Raw genomic sequence first — 22,264 nt, 5'->3', positions numbered from 1 at the left:
AGGAAATGGTAAGATAGGAAGACAGAGACTAAGAACCGAGAAACTATGCATTTTAGTTAATATATTTTTCTCTTATTCCTTCAGGTGGCCAAAGCTTCTGCTGCTACTTAAATTTAAGTTTAAAGTGGCATGAAAATGATGTAATTAAATTTTCAATTACCTCTTTTGAGAAATCTGAGTACTGTGTCTTCCTGGTTTTCTACCTGAGATGCAATACTTAACATTAAAAACACCAAACTCAAAAGCATAAAATATTGCGTTTGGAAAGCTGCCAACTATACTTATTCAACCTGTTTCACTCAGTGAGAACAATGCCGGACTTGCATTACCCATAACATCCATAGCATGTACACAGACAAAACAGTACTTCTGTTAGGTTAGAGATTTGCCTGGGTGTCTGATTTTAAACTTTATCTTCAAAGTTTTATAACCATCAAAACAATGCCACAAGCCAAAACCAAAAACGCACAAAACAGAAATTGGCAGTTATAAAAGAGCTTTCAAGTCTCACTTGCTCATCAGTCAGTTTGAAGAGGCAACTCTAACAGGCGGACAGCATGGAGCTAGTTCCTAGAAATATGTACTTATGTGCGTAGTCTCTGTTGCGAGCCAGTACCTCACCTGGGGTTTCAACCTTTGCTCAATGGCACTCTAACTTCAGAAACCTCTTTTTTTTTTTTTCATTGTCACAAACAATATAAACTAAGTCCCTGACAACATATTCTAAATTTACAAAGAACAGAAGCCATTAAGACAAGGTTTTGTGATTTTATGAAACAAAAAAACCATTTACAGTCAGAAAATCTGAAGTTGTCAAGAATATTTTTGTCTTCACCTGTGAACAATCCCACTCTCCAATTGATTTCCAGAGTTTCTACATTAGCCAAAAGTTTGTTCTTCATACATATACAGACATTCGCTGCAGAAATCACCCAGGGAACTTCAATCCAGATCTAAACACAATCATTAATCCAACACTTTAAAGCAATATTCAGTTTACTGTACCCTTATTAGACACCCCATGTTCAAGTAAGAACTAGTACTAATTGTATAGTGAAAAGGAAACCTGGCTGACTCGAGATGATGGCTTTCTTCAATAAATGTTTGTTTTCACAGTGAGGTGGAATATGAGGAACTGCACCTACTTTGACAACAAGTGAGGCTGCAATTAAATTCCTCTTTGAATATAAGTATATACCTTTAATCTTACAATTTGACTATTACTATTATTATGCCTCTGAAATGTAATATTTTCTGGAATTGCACTGCTGTATCTCGACATATAATTCACACATGTCCATTATACTGAAGTAAGAAGCCAAATGACAACTACTGAACTAGTCCCCTAATTACCATCATTTCCAAATGTCATATATTCTGAAGAAAATAACTGTGCTCAGCAAAAGTTTCACTGTTGACCTTAGTTTAGAGAAAAATAAACCCTCTTACCGTATTGATCCAATCATGTAGGGCTGTGCAAGCTGTACTACAATAGCTCCACTCCCAAGCTGATGGCACGTGTACCCAGAATCCCAATCATAGTTTTTTGTGTCTCCATTCAACAAGGCATTGCGACTGCGACTTACACCCTCAATCACACTGGCACAGTCTGCAATTGTTGCAACATTTTCAGTGGGAACTGTGAATTAAAACACAAAGATGACAGACATACAGTCAGAAAACAGTTCAGATACCAATGGTCTTTATTTCTGGCAAAGAATTGGGAAAAAGAAAAAAAAAAGGATGAAAGTATGATCAACAGAAGGAAATTTAACTCTTATTTAACATGAACTATGAAGCAGAATCAAGTAGTACAGATAATTTTTATAGCATTGACCCTGGAATAGCTTGGTAAATTAACAGATAGATTTCTGTCTTGGTGATATGAAAGCACTCTTTTAATACAATTGGGAAAAAATTCTTGTCCAGTAAAACTTTTGAAATATTCAAACAGTTTCTTCCTGTTTTCATGATGACACCATGCCCCCCCCCCCCCAAAAAAAAAAAAAAGAAAAAGAAAAAGGAAAAAAAAGGCGGGGTGGGGGAGAGAAATAAGTAGGAGATAGTTTAAAGCACTGATGTAGACTGTGGGAAGTCAGGACTCAAAGTCTTTGAAACCAGTGCTTGAAGTCTCACAGCTCAGGAGACTATTCTCAACACATACCTGTTGGTACTTCCGACAGTATCTCCGACTGTGATTAGAAATTGCACCCCAGAATTTAGAAAATGAAAATGCTTTTTAATACCTACAAAATCCTTCAATACAAGTATTGGAGTACAAGAGGGAAGGAGACACCGGTAGGTTTGCCACACAAGTGGAACAGCAAGTGCAGAAGTATTTCTCATTCAGTCAAGAGTAATGAAAACAGTATGACTGAATGCCACAAAAAAGAAATTATAACATCCCAACAGCAGAAGAAAAAAATCTACTTAGAACCCATCCTCTTGAAAAAAGGAAGGCCAAAACACAGGATAACGTTTTTCTTCCAGGACATAGTGATGGAATTATACAGTACTCCGCCCCCCCCCCCCCCCCCCCCCATTAATTCCATCACAGATCTTTGCTGGATAATTCTTTTTTCTATCCTATATGCAGCCATAAAAAACGCCAGCATGCAGTAGCCTGCTAGGCCAAAGAAAGTCAAAGGTATTACTGAAGAATATCAAATTTGCCTTCTTTCATTCACCTTATATGCAGTTATTTGAATATTACAGGGAAAATAAGCAAATTGGGGAACTAAAAGAATTTTCAAATTAGTAAAAGCATCCCTGGGAGAACTCTGACAAGAAGAAAGGAGTATCAGTTAAAAAAATGTAGGATTACAATTCTAATTGCACAGGCCAGTGCTAACTGCTACCTTGTGCTGCAACATCTGTAACGAACTCTTTCTTTCACCTCTACAACCCCTCTTGCAATTAGTGTACATATCCAACAATGTGGTCCATGTGTCAGCACCATCCAGCTTCAGTTCTTCCTTCTCCCCAGTACATCTAAAACTGAATGCTCTAGCTTGGAAACTGCTGTTATAAACCGAATTAGATAAAGGATAACGCAACCCTTTACTAGTCATTTTTAGAAGCAGGGGAACATTACATACTCGGCAATAAAAAAGTGTAGTAGGGAGTTGTTCTTCTTTAGCAAAGGACATAACTTTAGTGTTGGTTTCTAGAAAACTTTCCAGGGAGAGGAATGCTCTTGTACTTAGTCCTGCTCAATCTGATTTAAATCCAACACCAAGTAGTTTCCCCCTTCCTTTCAAATCAAACAGAATTCATAGTGTAGTTAGAGCTTGACATAATTTCAGCAATTTCATCAAAGATCAAAGCAGCTCCTCTGGGAGCATGCTGTAAGAAGGAGGTGTATTTTCTTGTGCACAGAGTACTTTTCCAGCACCGTTTTACAAATGCTTCAACACTTATTTTTGGAATTACCTATTATTTCCCTTTGTTAACATTTAATCAAGTATGGTATTTTCTTTCTGTTTGTAATTCAGAGAGAATCCCAAGCTTTTTGAACATCACCTTCCAGCAAGATGACAGACGAACATTTAAAAAAAAAAAAAAAAGCAAGCTATTTAAGATGCCCTAGTGAGGTCCAGCACTTTTCTAAAAAGCTCAGTTTTTAGCTAACCTCCTCAACTGTTCAAACATATATGTCTCTCTCTATTCTCTCTCTCAATCAAAAAATTAATACTAACAAGGGTGAAAAATGATGCCCTCTGAACATGCAAAAATCAAGGTTGCCTGTTGAGCCTTTGGTTTTTCGGGAAAATGTTAAAAGCACCAATTGTTTTATCTAAATGATAACAAAAATTCTTCCAGCACAGGCTGTATTAAAAAAAAAAAAAAAAAAAATTTTGTGTGTCAACTCTGATGAAGGACAACTGATCTGTGTGGTAATGCAATTTAAAAGAGAGAGGAAGAAATAAGGTACCAAAAATTATCTGAATGACAATGATCAATTTAACAAAATTTCCAAATCCACAATATCTCACACCAAATATTTTTGAAAATCAGAGAAAGAACAACCAACCAACCAAAACAAGAATGGCACAAAAATATTAGAAATACAGAAGATGTACAGCCAACACTATTTGAATTTTCATGAGAAAACAAATTATGTATAGTACAGATGCAAATGTAACATCTTAAGCCCACTGCACACTGCTAACTTAATTACATACTTTTAATAGTTGTCTGTAAAATACGTATGTAAAATACTACAACATCTGAAAATGGCTGAAATATAGCTATGTGGAATTTCAGAGCTAATTATGAGTCTTCATAAAAAGAAGAAAGAAATCATTTTCCACGAAGAGCTAGGATTCCGTGTTTTAAGTGTGCTAGTGGTGTCAGAAGCATGATCTTAAGAAAATCACCAACCAACCAAAACACCATAAAATACACAGGGGAAAAAAAAAGTGCAAGCTCATTGCCAAGTAATAATCCAAGGCAGTGGAAAGGCAACGGTTTCTGAAAAACCTGCTGCAGTATCAAATGTATGATCATCTCTGCGCATAAAAAAATTACTAAACCCATCATATTGTTATTCTAGAAACCTCTGGATTCCCTATTACTGAAAAGAGATATTCAGAAATTCCCAGATTCTTATGAGGGAGCAGGTGGTAGACAGTAGAAGTACCTCATTGGGAGCTATCTGAATAAAGCAAAGACTAACAATGCAAACTAAGAGTACTGGCATCAAAGTAAAATTTGCCTTGGCTTCGTTTTCTTCCCCTCTTCCCTGGCAGAGTAAGGGAACTTGTCTGAGTATCCATTTTATATAGGCATTAAAGCTTCTTCTGTATATTGCTGCTTTTTGTAGGAAGAGGAAGCTACTGAAATCTAGGTTAAAAAAACAAGTAAAAGATGAAGTGTCAAAATCAGCGTTCATGTTGAGGCTCTATGGCATATTCCAGACACCCTCTGAGCTATGTAAGGCATTAATTGAACACAGTACAGCTCAGTTCATCCAATATTTTACCTGCATGCCCTATGAGCATCGTCCTGCTCCTTCACACATTTAGATTTCTGCACTAATCTGTGACCTCCTAAGAAGATGTTACCCTGATTAGTCAAACTCCTTAACAACTGCACAGAAACTGCCTTAGTATGTTTTTAATATAATTCTGTGGTCTTCCCTACAATGGTTAATTAGAAAGTGATTCTGACTAATTGCAGTGTGCAGGAGGTGCCATACTGTTCCTTCTCTCTGGGGGGGGGTGTGTGTGTCTGCCACTCCCTATTTTGAATGTTCATTATCATCCTTTATATCCGCTTGGTAAATTTATTAAAAAAACCATCTGGTGGGGACTCTGCTCTGTGCTGTATTTTCAAGTCTTCTGGTTCTCTTCCTTTTTCCCATTAGAATTTCTGCTTCAATTTAGGTCACTTGTTTACAAAAGCATACTGCCAAAACCAACAGTCTTGTTTCTATTTTTGTTTCTTTTTTTTTTTTTTAATCCACCAGCTATCCAGCTTTTACAATAACCAATGTTGTAAGAGAAAACAAAAGAGGGGATTACAAAATACGGAAATTCTTTGTTTCCGCTGCTCATACAGCAGTTTTGCTCTGACAAATCTGATTTGCTTTTATGGAACAAAAAAGATGTGCATTAACAAAGCATACACATTCTGTAAGCAATCAGGGAGAAGATGATTGAGGTTACAGGACAGCAGCATCAAAACATTTATTAAAACTTATTTTCTTGTCTCCTGGTCTTATGCTGCAGTACGGAGCGATGAATAGCTTGGCAGTATATTTAATTCTAGTAATAGTATCTTTATAAAGGATTGTAATTTTCAAGGCATGGCCTAAGGGCCACCTATATTGCCTATATTTAAAGATAAGACAGATATGTTATTCAACTGTCCTTAGAGAACCCCCAGGAGGAAAATGTACGAGGAGTGTGTGGTAGCCTCAGTCATATGTATTTATCACTCCTTAGACTTTTTTCTTCCTTTACTTGATTTTCCATAGGATTTTTTTTCCCCTGTAGCACCCAGAAAAAAAATTAACACAGCCATTGTTAACTGGGTTCCATATCTGAGCGTAAAGCACTTCCTTTCATCTCCCAGTCTGCACAGGTCAGATTTTGCTTTCTGTCCATCCACTGTAACTTCACTGCAATCAGTTGGCTAACGTGGGGGAAAATAAGTGACAGAAAATCCTCAAATAACTCTTTGCAGCACAGGAAGGAACAGAATGGAGCAGGGTCCTGCACCAGCTCACAAAAACAGCCATTAACGAACCTTAATTCAATTACTAAAGTAAACATACAGAGAGACAGCAGATCTACTAAGTAGTCTTATTTTACAGGAAAGCAGTAATTTAAAGCAATATGGACCGTTGAATATATTTATACTGCACTCTAGGCAACAGTCAAAGGTTCTCAGCCAAGGTGTCATCACTGCAACACGACCGTTGATTTTACCGAATTCTCTTAAGACACTTATAAAACCATCATTTTGTGAAGAAACTATAAACAAGAAATTATACTAGAAGAAATAAAGTTTTGTTTTAGTTAATACGAAGAAGTGATTTTTCTCTCATGCTGACAGCTGTTAAATGCTCAGCTTTCAATCTCTGTTTTTAATGGTAAAATTGCATTCCTTCTCCACCTGAACATCTACTGAACTGACAAAAGTTTCCTCACTAGAAAGTGACAGTTAGAAAAAAGAAAGCTGAGAGCAAAGACACAAAAATAGAATTAGGGATGTCACTATTATTGCAGGGTTTGATTTTATTGTATTAAATAATTAAAAGGACATTGGGCATTTTGCTTTCATTATTTTCCACATGCCAAAAGATTTGTTAAGTCTAATCTTTATTCAGTACATGAATTAGCACTTTTTAGTCACAAAGTCCTGTCTCCCCTTCCACATACTCCTCCTTATTTTCTTGAGCTGAAACTTGCTGATGACATTGCTACATTTCATTTGAATCTTCAATCAAGAAATCAATCAAGAACTCAAGAAATATCAACTTCAAACAAATATCAACAGCATTCCCACCTGTTTCAGTGAAAAGCTTTCTGCAAGCCTTATTTAGTTAGAGAAGAAAATCCCACTCATGTCCCACTGTCAGTTTGGGTTAGAATACCTTCAGAGAAGGATGATTTTTCAGTTGATACCTGCTAGAGCTTGTGATTTCTGATCCAATAGATTAGAACAAAAGCATTCAAGTCATTACAACTGGCCATACTTTTAATTGCCAACCACTTGGCTGGCTACAGGGCTCTTTCATTACACATTCTGCCTGAAGAAGGCTGTCAGAAATAGCAGTTGTTTCAGAAGAGCCCTAGGAAGTATGCATCCTTCGTTGCAGCACTGGAAATAGGAAGAAAAGAAAAAAAAAAAAAGTAACTGGAACCATATGAACAGATCTCTGTTGAAGAATGGGTAGCAGTAACTAAACCGAGCATGTGGCTGTCCTTTCCTGTAGAAAGAGGGGAAAAAAAAAAAATTTCCTACAGTATTTAGATGATCTTCAAATTTTCATAGTGTCCTAAGGCTATGCTTGCAGCAGAGCTGACTGACATTGCTGGGTAAACCTGCATGGTGTTGAAAGAAGGCTAACCTTTAAAAACAAGAAGAAACAAAATATGATAGCTTTGTGTGGAGTCAACATTAAACTCGACACAAAAATAGCATCTCTCACTGCTTAGAGAGAAATAGAGCAATCTTTTACAAAGCTGAACCACACACCAGGAAACTGATATGACTGGTTTCTCTCTGTTATACATTTAATTTTTTTTTTTTTAATAACTGCCAGTGAGTAAAAGACAAGTGAATGATTATTTATCCATTTCATTTTTTCCCTTTTAAAACAAGTTCTCCTAAGGCATTGAACAGCACACAAATGAAGGTTCACAATGATTCATAAGTACCGAACAGCATTCCCCAGAGGGTGACCAAGGACATTCCAGTGTTTTATATCCATTGCCTGCTCTTCAGTCATTATTCACTGTTCTCCCTTTCTTGTGCAACATACAAGTTACAAGATAGTCTGATAGACTGAGACAGGCTACAGATAAACACAACTTCATAGAAAAGCCTTCCACATTGCACTCCCTATGACCTTAACCAGGCTCAAAATAAGACGGTAGCCTGGTCAAACCCACATGCCTGCATAGTCCTTGACTGCCCCTCAGCACTGAGTAGTGATTAAAGGACTAAGCGAGGTTATCAATTTTTTCCCTTTGAGGCAGAAAAGAGGAATTGCTTTCTATATTTAGGTGGGAAAAAACCCTCAAAACCAAAAGAGGCATTGCATAGAAGCGGCCCCTTACCCGCTGTTGCAGCTTCTTGCAAGCAGGCAGATTAGAAGCTTTTACAAAACATCACATCACACTGAGTACCGTTTCTGCCTCCAAAGGAGTGCATCTCTTGCTTGTGAAAATTTTCTTTTGGTTTGGATTCTAGCTTAAATATTAATGAGTGAAGACCATTCAAAATTTCAGAAGTGGAAGTTCATTGAAAGCAAACACTACGCTTTTGAGATTTAAAAAATATTTACATCTTCGTTAATGAAACAGTTATGTCAATCTTGTGATTCTAATGCGTAGAACTGTCAACTTACTTACGCATTTAGAGATAATATTACACCAAAAAGAAAATTACATCTCAAGCCTAACGTCTGCGTTAGGGAATAATTTCATGTGATTGAATTAATTTCTGTCACTTACCTCATTTCACAAGACAACAAAGTGTAAACCAACACTCAAACACCAGACAGTGCTAGAAAGAGCACTGCCTGCTCCTTTTATTTCAAAACTGCTACTCAGCTACCAACGGGTCATGTCAGTACCGCATCCAGTATAAATCATCTTCCATATTAACTTTTAACTGTAATATGTCAAGTTAATAAATTGTCATGAAAACCTTGTATGCAAAAACACAGCAACATAAAATTGCTGTTATCATGAAACAGTGCTTCATTTTTATTATTTGTTTACCAGCCTTCTAATCTTCACTTTACAGTGACAACCATTTCATAGATACTACATATCAGCAGTAATAAAACTGATAAATTACCCTCTTTGTATACACAGCTTTCTGATCAAGTTGAATAGGTTTCACAAAAATTAAATAAATAATTACTCTTAAATCTCCACATAAGATCTCTAAATAAATACCTCAGTGGCCTTATTACTTTGGAGTGAGATTTCAAATGACAAACTCTGCATATTATCTTCAGTGTTGTTTTGGTAGAAGTAAGGGTCACAAAGTCTTTCTGAAAGAACCACGTGGCCTTCAAGGACTGACCACATTTCATTTTCTTAACAAAACAGGCTATAGAAACAGCAGCTGTGTTTGCTCTAACCTAATTTAATACCATATTTAATGCCATACTGCATAAACAATGAACCCAATAGTATTACCTAATACTGCTTTTCAAGGGTTGAGGATGAAAGCTTCTACACTCAAGTCAAGCTTAAAAGCAACCTACTCTGATTACTGCACTTTTGTGTATTTCGTGGAGCTTCCCTAACTGCTTTGGGTTCACTTAACTTTATCCAGTCACTGCAGAAATAGAAACAAACATTACAAATCCTCATTAGAGCAGTAAAATAAATCTGTGCCAACGACCCCATTGGCAGTCACACAGATTTTTTACATAAGTGGAACTGGGACAGCCTGCTTGATCAAGGGAGCCAGATAACACTCTACCTTATGCTAACCATCACAGGTATGTAGAACAACGCATTAAATGGATATAAGGACATTTTGCTGGATCACAGCTGTTGAGAGTCTTTTTGGATAGGTAACGTTGATGGCCATCAATTCTGGTGGAACAGTCTTTGTGCCCCTGTTCCATTTCAGAACAGGACTGCCCTCAACTAGTCCCAAAATCTTTCCATTTGTCCCTTTCTCACCAGAAATTCTGCACGGCCATGTATCCAACTGTTGCTGCCTCATTTACAATGTGGAAGTTGGTCCACATCCCTCTTTCAATTAACTACTCACTCAGTTCTTACTCTTTAATTTGCTATTAACTGTATTGACTACCATCCTTTCAATATAAAAAGCTCTACAGGCCTCTCTTTGCTTATTGTAGATCACTTCAAATGAATTACACATACAACAGCTTGATTTACCCACACTGAACGACAGCATAGTTCCACTGATAACCATGAACAACAATGGATACTTACTATTACATAGTCCAAACCCTATTTACCTGTAAGATTCTGTAACTACCAAAAAAAATTTCATAAACAGATAAATTTTAATAAAGCCATATAAAGTCTCCATCCCCTAGATTATCTTTGAAATTCATGAAATGCTGAAACAGATCAAATAGTTCGCCTCACCAAAATGCTCACTAAAGCACAAAATATCATAGATTATCTGAAAGACAAGTCAATTACGGTACAAATACACTTCCACATACATATATGGATTCCCTACCTTGCCTACTGTTATCACCAAACAATCTTTGAGTTAACACAGAAAAAAAAAAAACAAAACAAAAAAACAAAACCAAAAAGGACTCAAATAACATATTTGCTTTCCTAAATTAAGTATTTGTTAAATAAGACTGATAATCTTAAATCAAATATATATAGATATATGCATCACTTATTTGCACACAGTAACTCTGATTTTGTATGAAGTTTTTAAAAGTTCATATCTGGCAGTGCTAAATATGAAATGTAGCTCAAATGTTTTATCAAACTTGAAATACTTTGTTTCTCCCCTACCTAGCTTACTGAAGGTTGATATTTTCTTTAAACATGGTTCTTCCTTACTGCTTATTCTATTTTCTTCTTGATAGCAATTGCAATACTACTTGCAAACACCCTAAAACAAAGGGAAAACTTTGTATTTGCATTATGGGACAGCTTGTACACTTCGGGGCTATATAACATAAAAATTAGTAAAGTGTGATTTGTTAGGCTACTCATTCTATGCTTCTAAAAAAATGTCATGGAATTATACAGCAAACCTTGTGAGATCAGGTGTAATCATGTGACGCCTTTGTATAATACATAGGGAACAGGCTGAAGGAGTTTGGTCCCAGTTTTTCACAGCTAAATATTACAGTTTTCTCAGAAAAAAAATTAAAAGATATGTCTTACTAAAATCTACCCTCTCATTCTTTTTTGAAAACTGTTTTCCCTTCGGTCTACCGTAGGTGCACACTTAAAATGTAAATATATGTTTAAAACCAGCATGAACTCTGAGAATTTTGCTGAAATTCTCAATTTCATGCCAGAAGTAACAAACTGTGGGAAATCCCACCTAGACAACTACTAAAAGGTGCACAAAACTCCTCCCAATGAATTTCAGGATCTCACTTGCCTGAGTTTATATGGAACAAAGCACAGAAATCACCCTGTTTGGACTATTAAAAAAAATCCATATATAAATCTTATTTTGACACAGTTTATCATTCAGTACTGTTGTTCTGTTGGGGATTTCTACCTTAGGTAAAGCAGTACTATGTAGAGCTACTTAAATCAGTATTATACAAGCTGTCCAGAGCTCCAGAGGTAACAGAGCTCCATCAAGGTGGCGTTCTGAGAATAAGGGTAGCCAATATAACGTTCTGCCATGGCTAAGCGTGTCTATGACTCTTTAGGGGAAAATCAACATGAGAGTTTACTTTTGGTAGTTGAAACTAGGCTGTATAAGAGGCCCTAAATGCCCAAATCCATCTTCACTGCAATAAATAGCTCTGGTTACTCCATCCTCATTACAGAATTCAGGCTAACCTAGCAGGAAGCAAGAGCAACCATACTATGACATGCAAAGAAAAATCGGATTAGCAGCACAGAGTGACTCGATTACCAGCGGCTTTGTCAGCAGTGGTGGATTTAATTTGAACTTTAGCATTCCTGCAGCATCACTACTTCATCCACAGAACTGGAATTTCAAAGAAGTCGCAAGGACTAGCTAACTAATTCTATGCTTACAGCATCATTTAACTCAAGTTAAGAGACTTCTGTGTGGAAACAGAAGTAGAGTAAGAGTGCAATAACGGCCAGTGTTAAAAGGCAAGCATTTGCAACAGTTCATGTAAAAGGAAAGCAGTTTTCTCTCTTACCTATCAGACCTTTCTCAAGAGTAAAGGTTTTGTTCGTGAACATGCATTCAAACGCCACTATATGGAAAACTTTGTTCACTGTGTTGTGGGTCCCAACAATTCGAATATACCTATAGGGGGGAAAAAAAAAAGGTAAGTAGCACAAGTTAAGCATGATGAAATTCTATGGACTAAAATATAAATGATTCAGTTGGACTATAGTGTGCAGACCCGTAAGAACTGAGTAACTGTTTAAAAAAAATAAAATAAGAAAATGAGTAAGAAGAGTATAAATTTCACAGCAAACTTGCATCTACTCAGGATGCTGGCTCCAGTACAAGTTAAGAAAAAAAAAAATTAAATAGCTGTGAAATCTATCAAAAGTCTTTCTGGACTAATTTGCCAAGAAAAGCAAAATGAGGGACCTTCTGGTTCAGAAATGGTCTTTTAGTGCAAATGTGTGCTCACGGAGGCTTTACATAATAATAATAAAAAAATCCCTTTACCAACTACTTTTCACCACGATGAAAGATTTCATATAGCCAGGACAAATCCAACAAATCAGTGAGGCTTCTCTACAGAAGCCAAAAATTAATTCCATTTTACTATGACTGTTTCTAATTCTAACACTGGATATACAGGATACCAATGTCTTTGTTGGTGTATCTTTTATTAATAACAAAAAAAAAAAATCTGAACAGTCAAACATTATGAAACAAAGCTAGCTCTGGGTTTCGTTGCTGGTTGTATAACTTATACTTTTAGACTCTAAGTGAAAATCAAATAGAGCTGCTCTTGAACACTGTAACCTATTCACCTTCCTTATTACCCTGGAGGCTTCACCTTCTATAAACAGCCATTAACCTTGAATCAGTCCAATTCCCACATTTTCTGAAGAGATCCAACAGTTCTTATGATAAATTTTGAAAAATCCTAAATGGAATATTGTACACCATCACAATAAACGTTGAACAAGCAACACAGAAAACTACCTAAAACAAATACCATTACCCCACAAAATGGGTTATCCACACTGCAGAAGGCTTTGTGTTAAATAAACTAATTTCAATTAAGAATGTATGAATCTTAGGCAATATACACAGGTTTCAGTCCTGAGATTGGTTTTTTTTTTGAACAGTAAAAAACCTCATAGCTATTTACCATATTAATTTTCAACCTCCTCCTATACTTCAAGACTTGAGTGCCTTATGAAAGAGCTCTTATAAGCAAGCCTCAATGACTGTTATTACTGATATTCGTTTGTCTTTACCATACATAGAAAAAAATCTTCCAGAAAAATAATTTTAAAAAATCCACCTATTATATTCAAATGACTGCAAGAGACAACTAAGTTACTTGAATATCATGACATCGCTAAAATTGCCAAAGATTTTGACCTCTGCTCCTTTTAGCTTATCTAATAGTTTTCTTTAAAAAACAATTTTTGATTAAAATTACAAAACTGAAATACAATATGCTCAAAACTTCACTTTAAAATATTTTAATTATCATGACTTGAAACAAAAAAGAATGATATGCTATCCCCTAATTAATATTAACTCACAGATCAATTAATTATCACAGTAGGAAACTTCCTGCAAGTCATTCTATGTAGAAAAAGTAGAAGTTGCAAAACTGGTGAAAATATTTATTTTCCATAAAGAAGGTGAACCTGTATTTTAAGAGTAAAGCAGAACTTAGCCCTCATTATATAATTGTGACAAGTGCTTGCAAAGAGCATTGCAGGAATCTTGGTTGACACTCGGGGAAAGAGCAGTTCTTTCCCCAGACTTGCCCATGTGAACCAGTCAGTTGTTGCAAAGTGACAGATGAAATGCCACATTTTGGGATTCACATTATGAAGGCAAATCCGTATCAGCCTCAGTTTTTCTTAACATGTCAAGGATAATTTGCAGTGCTTTTGCAAGTGACGCAGAGTCAGGCATAACCATAGCAAAAGCACAGTAGACACACAGGAGCAAGACCTCAAGGTTTCTGCTCACAAAGCTGACCTTCTACAAAACTGACGCCAAAGATCCACTGAAAAGATAATCAAATTATTCAGGGGACTAACAGTTTGCTGCTCCGAGAAAGTTAGCCTGAAATTTGAAAGATACTTTCAGTTTTCGGAGGTCTGGTAGACATCTTCATCTAAGGGTATGCCTCCTCCTTGAAGTCACACAGATGTATTTGATCCAGTCTTTTCAGATTATTTTGTTTTTGTCAACTCACAAGCACAGTATGAACCCTAAATACACAGGCAATGACCAGGATCCAAAACAGTAAATGTTCTCGTTCTATCCAGCATCAGAAGCGCAGAATTCAACTAAACACGGGAACAATCTTGGAACATTTATAAGTGCACACAGAGGCTGGCTTGCCATAGAGACTCCCTCGTCTCTCTCAGGCAAGAAAGGTATTGATTGAGTTGTGCTGGTTGGACAGAACACGCTCTAGGCTAACAAACAGAGCACTGCTCATGGAGATACTTTGACATACTTCAGTTACACTTCCTGCTTTAAAGAGTTCAGAGAATAAACAAAGTAACAATATTAATAGGAACACAAGAAACTGCTTCATAATTAGCTGTAAAAGCTAATTTATTTAGATTTTTTGTGTTATGAAACTGTAACACTAGAGCAAACTTCTTGATTGGTTTTGGCTTTTTTGTTTTGGGCTTTTTGGGTTTTTTTTTGTCTGTTTTTTTGTTGTTTTTTTTAATACATCAAGAGGGTGAAAGACACACAAGACTTGAATAGCTTGCCATGGGAAAAGCACCTTTATTGTACTGCACACTTAGGTTAAATAACATATCACTCACTGGTTAGCAAAGTTCTCTGCCAACAGGTAGGAAGCAACAAAGCTTATTCTTGTATGCTAAATAGCCCATCAGTTATTTTGAACAATAGGTGACAATGTTTCACATTGCTGGAAGGTTGAAATTTTGTGGCAAGGTAAAACAAAATCCCATCCATTAAAATAATCATGTACACATTAATCTTCTAAAGTATATTATTTCAATGTTGTAATGTTATTGCAAGGTAGAACGTAATGATACGACAAAACCCATCCTTTCTCCCCAGTATAATACATCTATTTTATTCTTTCATCATGTCTCTCAAGGTGAATGATCAGCATGATTTCCTGCCTGAATCTTGCATTCTTCTACTTGGTGGAAATTAAAATAATGTAATCTTCAAAATTACTTTAAACACCCTAACTTCTAAAATCACATACTCAGATTTTGCATAAAAACTGTAGCTTATTATTCTACTTGATGCAAGATACTAAAGCTGCCATAGCCTGAGACTGTACAGATAATCTTCCTTCAAACAAGGCAATTTATTAGAAATGCCCAGTACCTCTGCGTAAACAAGCTGTATCTGAATTTTGAATATCACCAATAGAAGAGCAATATTGAAGGCACACGACCTGATTCAGAAGAGTCAGATGAAGACATTGTAAATACTGAAGATGCACGCCTTAATGAGAAGAACACTAAAGAACAGGTTGAAAAGAAAGAGCTGGCTCAGAAATATGATAGTGAGGAAAAACTGCAATGTGGACAACTTCAGTATGAGCAATGAAGTCTTACTTCAAAGCATACAGATTTCAGAAATCTAAAATGCCTATTATAGCTCGTGACATGCTTGAAAATTTGTACATTTTCCTAAGCAGTTTTCTGCCAGATGGAAACGCAACTGAGTCATGATTAAAAATAAAAGTACCCTTCAGGCAATCAGACTATGTGTACCACCTCATCATTTTCCTGGAGCGACTTATTAGCTGGAATATAAAAGTACAGGTAACAAAACTAATATGAGCAATTTTTCAGCACGTGCAACTTGGACAAATGCTTAAAACGCATGGAACGTGTTTTATGGTATCACTGAGTTTTTAAAACATACTGTAGTGGTTTTGGCTGGGATAGAGTTAAATTTCTTCATAGTAGCTAGTATGGGGCTATGTTTTGCATTTGTGCTGAAAGAAGTGTTGATAACACAGGGATGTTTTCATTATTGCTGAGCACTGCTTACACAGAGTCAAGGCCTTTTCTGCTTCTCACCCCACCCCACCAGCGAGTAGGCTGGGGTGGCACAAGAAGTTGGGAGGGGACACGGCTGGGACAGCTGACCCCAACTGACCAAAGGGGTATTCCGTACCAGGAAGGGGGGACGTTCAGAGTTATGGCATTTGTCTTCCCAAGTAACCGTTACGTGTGACGGAGCCCTGCTTTCCCAGGGATGGCAAAACACCTGCCTGCTGATGGGAAGCGGTGAATTCCTTGTTTTGCTCTGCTTGCGCACACAGCTTTTGCTTTACCTATTAAACTGTCTTTATCTCAACCCACAAGTTTTTGCACTTTTACCCTTCCGATTCTCCCTCCTATCCCGCTGCGGGGGAGTGAGCGAGTGGCTGTGTGGGGCTGCGCTGCCCACCAGGGTTAGCCCACCACACCACGATACTGGCTTTTGGCTCTGAATGGCAGTGCAGCAACAGGTAAGGCTCTCCGACTTTGCTAACAGGCCTAAGGTACAGACAACTGAGAATTAAGCACCATAAAAATCTAAGAGCCTTCTGGTTCCCACAAGCAAATCTATATCAAGTGGCAAGAGTATCATAACGGGAGATAATTAGGTAACATCGACAGAGATGAGATCAGTGAGCAGGCTCCGTGTACAACTGTCTACAGAAAGCTAGGAAGAAAGTGCTTAGGCCAGATGTATGTCTGAAAGTCTGTCCTTCTCTCCATCGAGTGTAGGGAGATCCTTCTGTGAACCTGGACACCAAAGCTGGGACCCTTTTCTGAGGAACTGCTGTGAACACCGGTGCCGAGTATCTCTCTTTATATAATCATCTGTTCTTTAAGGCACTTGCTCAGAAAGAGATTGAAGTTCAACTCCTTTTTTTCATAGGGCTTCAAACCTAAGGAGAGGTCCTTGCCCACAGGGAGCCAGGCTAGACTGTGACACGGCCTACTCTGCCGCTGTGCTACACGTGGCAGACAAGGTGTGAGGCCACTTGGTGAATCAGAGAAAGGTATCCAAAAGCTCCTCGCTCAGGAACCACAGTTCACACTCTATACATTGAAAAAGTTAAAGGTTGAACACCCTCTTCCCTCCAAAGGCTCTCGTTATGAAATGACTATAAGACATCATCATATCAAAAGATGCCTAAGATTGCAGGAGTGAACAATTTCAGTAATCCTGTATGTTTCAGAGTCCAACTTTGGAAGTTTAACTGCCTTAACATTTGCTTTCTATTTACATATTTATACAAAAAATACATCCCATAAGAAAACAAATGAAACATGGTTAACTTAGTATTTTCTTTCTTGCAACTAAGGGAATAAGAAACAAGGAGTTGCTGGAGTAACTTCTCCACTCTCTGTAGCCTCTGTATGCTACAAACAACAAATCAACCCATGTGGAAATAAAATAAAACCTATAACTGCATAATGAACATTTGATTTGATCTTGATTCGTTTAGATACTTAAGAATAAGATCAAACTTTGCATAGTTTTGCAACTACTTTTCACCTGTTCAAGTAGCGAAAACAAATATGTTCACCTCTAAGATGAGTGGTATTCTCCCACCTCCAACACGACATGCTTGCAATTATTGTAGTCCTCTGAATTAGAAAAAAAAACAGAGGAAACAAGCTAAAGATTGTATTTTTAATAGATGACATTTCCTGAAATAGAATACAGGTATCCTTTATGCTGATTGAATAGACATCAATGCGTATACTAATTATTCTCAATAGCCACACAGAGGCATTTTTCTACAAGTGCTCGGCAAGCATGTCATTAATTAAAAAGGACCACTGACCAGACTTACTTGTGCATGCTGAATTACAAGATAATTTAAAAGCTTTGATTACCACAAGGTGGAAGGGGGGAAAAAAAAGCAGAAAGCCCAAACCCTAGATGAAGAAAAAAAACTTTAGAGCACTTTGTTAGTGGGTGACACAAGCTTGGGCAAACCTGATTAAGCTGAGACATAGGAATGATGAAGAATTAACTGTATAATCAAAATCCTGGTGTGAAACTATGAATTTTAATTATATTGCTCACTGAGGAAAAAACATGGCAGACAAAAACGAGGAGGACAGACACTAGAAACACTACAGGCCGTTTTTCCAGTGAAATTAGAAATTGTTCACTTTCCTGTCAGGAACAAAGCGGCTTTATACAGCGCAAAGTTACCTATAAATCTTTGTGTGATAGGAGAGTAAAAGAACCACAATTCAAGGGCTAGACTAGCTCCTCTGTCAATGGACTTTAGACTCAGCTGATAGACTGGGGGGAAAACAAAAAGAACCCTGAATCATTTTTTAAAAAGAAAACCTTGATCATTTTGGGGGGTTTAAAAGTACTTCCCTGGCAGGTGAACAGCACTGCAGCATGAGAACTTTGACCCTTTAGAAGACATTTTATTTTGTTTTCTGGCTCTGTTTGAGAATAATGGATATTGATAGTATTTAAGTGCTGTAAGAGTTTCATCCACATGTCACAGTCATGCTACACTTGGCCCTGAGGTTCCCACAGCAGGAATACTGGAAAAATTTGTATTCTTTTTTTTTTTTTCCCCCACTAACAAGAACATTCTTTTGACTAGAGGGAAACAGCATGTTCTACTGGATCTTGGTAGAATCTTAAACTACTAAAATTTGAAGGAACTACCTGGGTTGATTAATTAGGCAGCCACATGACAATGCCCTCATCCATCCCCTATTTTTCCCAGAGCAATTCTTCACCTTTACACGAAACTGTGACTTGGGCAATCTGTTGCAACTACAAATACTCACATTTCTGAACAACTACACTGTGTTTTACTTCTCCTCTTTATATTTGTATAGTTGACACATTTAATTCGGGTAACAGCTGCTGCTGAAGATACCACTGATTCAGCTGTGGATACCCTGGAGGACTACTAATACCAAAGCTCAGCTGCCTGCATCAGAACAGTACTTAGGACATATGTGTCAAACATAAAAATATGCATACTCTAGGATCTGTTTTAATCCTTCATTATAATAACACCAGTAAGATACAGACAAACTCTGGAATATATTAAGCTCGGATTGCAATCCCTTGAGAATATTGAGACAGAACACTAAGTAAACAGAGGAAAAGGAAATTAACTGTTATTTTGCACTGATACCTACTCTAAATTACTATCAAAGCAACCCAGAACCGCAACAGCGAACTAAAATAAAGAACTAAATCCAATACGTACAAAACGAGCTCTTAAGAACTTGGCATTTCATTTTCCTTCATGGAGCATTTGGTATGAGACACCAGCGCTAGTCCCACATACTTCCTATCTCCTCTAACTGCTTAGAAACTGCTAACGTTCACATTCTGATCACTGCCACAGAGATGCATGAGATACAGCCCAGCACAGAAGGGCATTAGAAGACATTCTGTTTGTCTTTTAGTGGAAAAGGAAACAGTGCTATTCACCGCCACCTAAACTGCATTTATTGACAACTCCATAAAACGTATAATCCTTCAGACTCACACAGCTGAATCAACAGACTCATGGCAGGAGGATAAAAAAAGCAAGGAGGAAAAATCTATTGCCAGAATTAAATCATGTGGAAGAAGAGTGGACATAAATACATATATAAAATAAAGAATTAAGCCAGAACAAACAAGGAAAGCATTTCTGTCTTTTGACAGGAGACAAGCTTTCCTGCACTTAGATGAGAAAGTCTAATAGAGTCTATTTTATACCAAAGGAAATCCCTGCTGCAAATATAGAGAACAGTGACAAATCAAACAAAACACTTACACAAGACAACATCGTTGAACTCTAGTAGGAAAAGCATACATAACACCTGCAAAGCCTGTACAGTAACAAACATTTTCACTTTCATAATTGATGCAAATACAAGCAACAGTGTAGCAGTTTGAAAACACAACACATTCCTCTTTGTAATCTGCTAAAACGTGTATCCAGATATTTTATGCTGTGGTATTCAAGTGGCCAAAAATACTGATGTACAATAATTACACAGGACATGTAATTGTTTGTGTACTATATAGAAGTAGCATATCAACCAAGCAACCAATGTTTCTGAACATATTTAACCAAATTAACACTGATGTGCATGGGAACATAAGTAACATTTGTATGATGTGATAATACATTTTGTATTCTACACATAAGAATAATGAGCTTTACAAATCATAATTTTTTCATTACTGGTTTCCAATTTATATTTTATTTTCTTTTCCCTTAAAACAGAAACCCCCAAATTTGAGGTAAACTTGCTTGAATCTCAATCTTCTCATCTCTAGTTCCATTCAATTTCTCAAATCTGAACTTGGCTCTGCAGGTTTTGTTTCAGGTCAGATCCCAACCCAAAATAGTTCTATTTCCCAGAACCTGTCTAGATATGGGCAGGAATCTGTAATTTCACCTGATCTCATCATGGACTTCCACCACATGAATTCAAAACCTGATAGGAGAAGACAGTAAGATCTTGATGCCATGAAATCTGTATTTAAACCCTATCCCTGATTCAACTTTGCAGCCAAACCCAACTTAAAATCACCTTCATTTATCTTTATCCATCTCCATCGAATACATAAAATGGGACCCTAATAAATTAAATTTTATAGAAAAAAATAATTCTCTTAAATAGAGAAGAAAGCATTATTCCTCAGGAAGTCTGGTTCTAGCACAAAGTGGACATGGGATTTAGAGAGCGGACATTTGCTCTGCATACTTCCCAGGCGGTGTAACATGGAGCCAGATTCTTTCCAAAATGCACATAATCTTCAATAGGACTTGTTTTCTTTGAATCACAGTATATCCTGTTGTGTTTTCATGGCTTTGGGTCAATTTAGCTTCGGCTTCATTATATAGATACATTGTAGCCTCCACATTTTTAAACATATTGAATAAAACAGAAGAAAATACAGGAAAGTTCTGCTCAATGAAATCTAAGAATGTTTTCCATTTTCCCCAGCTTCTCAAGTTCCACCAGCCTGTGAATTTAACATGCAATAATTATTTCTTGCTCCAAGGACACCTTAGTAAGAGCTGTCTAGATCTAGACTGGAATCAGACTATATACGACATGAGAAAGAAATACTTGAAAAGTATTAGAACAAAGCAATCTAGAAGCAAGTGGACAAAAAAAAAAAAAGGAAGATACATCAACCTGCATCAGGTAACTCAAAAAAGAAATAACTGTGGTTTCGACCTGTGTTTAAAAAAGCAAGGAATTTAGAAATTCTTCCTATAAAACCGTAGTGAAGATACATACTGAAAATTGTATTTAGCTCTGGTATCTCAATATCTGACAGACAGTGGTAAAGAAGGGTGGATTTTTTAAAACAGGACGAAAATAATTTTAAAAAGGTGGCAATTACTGAAAGAACCCTTTTTACATAAGGATTGTTTGGATGAATCATTACAAGTCAGAAGTAAAGCAGCTCTAGGTATTTGAGCACATAAGCAGAAGAGACTAAGAGAAGACCTCCAGAGCTCTCAAAAGGGGGTCATAAATGCATATGAAGAATGAAATGTTAAAATAAATAAATAAAAAATAATTCTAAAAAAACAAACAAACAAACACCACCCCCTACCCCCCCAAACAGTATAACATTTTACTTACTGAGAAATATATCAAGGATATATGCAAGGAACCCTACCATTTTTGTTCTGTTAAAATTATACTGGAAAAGTGCTAAGCAATACTTGGGTGGAATCAGCTAAGTACTGGTTACATAAAAATGACTGGATACATCTTTTTCATTAATATTTTTATGATTTGAAAATTTGTACCTATGGATACAACTCCTTGTAGCTGGAGGTAGTTAGAAAATCGATACAAAGTATTGCTGGCTCAATTTGTAATTTGCTGCACAAACAATTTTGGGATGCTGAAATGTGGGGTAATTAATTAAGCTGAGTCTGCCTTATACATTTAAAACATTTATGATAAAGCATTTAGTGTTAATATTTGTGGTTTAGATCTGAGGCAAGGATGGCTTTGCTAATCAGTTCCTTAACTAAAGATATGATCATACAGTTATTAAAACCCTTGTACTATCCAGTGTTTTACAGATTTACAGATGCCATGCCAACAGCAACTATGTCACTTCAAGAAACATCAATTTAAATTCTTCAACAATAGGAGCAATGTTTGTAGGAGCAAAACCCTTAAAAAAAAAAAAATCACAAGTAATGCCCTACTTTAACTAGTGGAATGGC

The 22,264-nt window shown here is 36.7% G+C and overlaps 1 protein-coding gene across 4 annotated transcripts in view; it reads right to left on the bottom strand.

Annotated features, from left to right (window-relative positions):
* The window catches only part of BTBD9 (BTB domain containing 9), a 136,850-nt gene that overhangs the window by 40,298 nt on the left and 74,288 nt on the right, over nt 1–22,264 (bottom strand). For all 4 annotated transcript variants that reach the window (XR_015708940.1, XM_087777309.1, XM_087777310.1 and 1 more), the window contains exons 8-9: nt 12,053–12,162; nt 1,450–1,639 (exon numbers count right to left, since the gene is read on the bottom strand). Coding sequence is in view for 3 of the 4 variants with exons in the window: in XM_087777309.1 (XP_087633435.1) it covers nt 1,450–1,639; nt 12,053–12,162 (300 nt within the window). In the remaining variant the exon portion in view is untranslated. The remainder of the gene's footprint in view (nt 1–1,449; nt 1,640–12,052; nt 12,163–22,264) is intronic.

The sequence above is a fragment of the Nipponia nippon genome, unplaced genomic scaffold, assembly GCF_047370975.1.
Source record: "Nipponia nippon isolate SJK-2023a ecotype South Korea unplaced genomic scaffold, ASM4737097v1 scaffold_4, whole genome shotgun sequence".
Taxonomy (NCBI): domain Eukaryota; kingdom Metazoa; phylum Chordata; class Aves; order Pelecaniformes; family Threskiornithidae; genus Nipponia; species Nipponia nippon.
The sequence above is the reverse complement of the archived record's forward strand: the minus strand, read 5'-3'. Positions and strand labels throughout refer to the sequence as shown.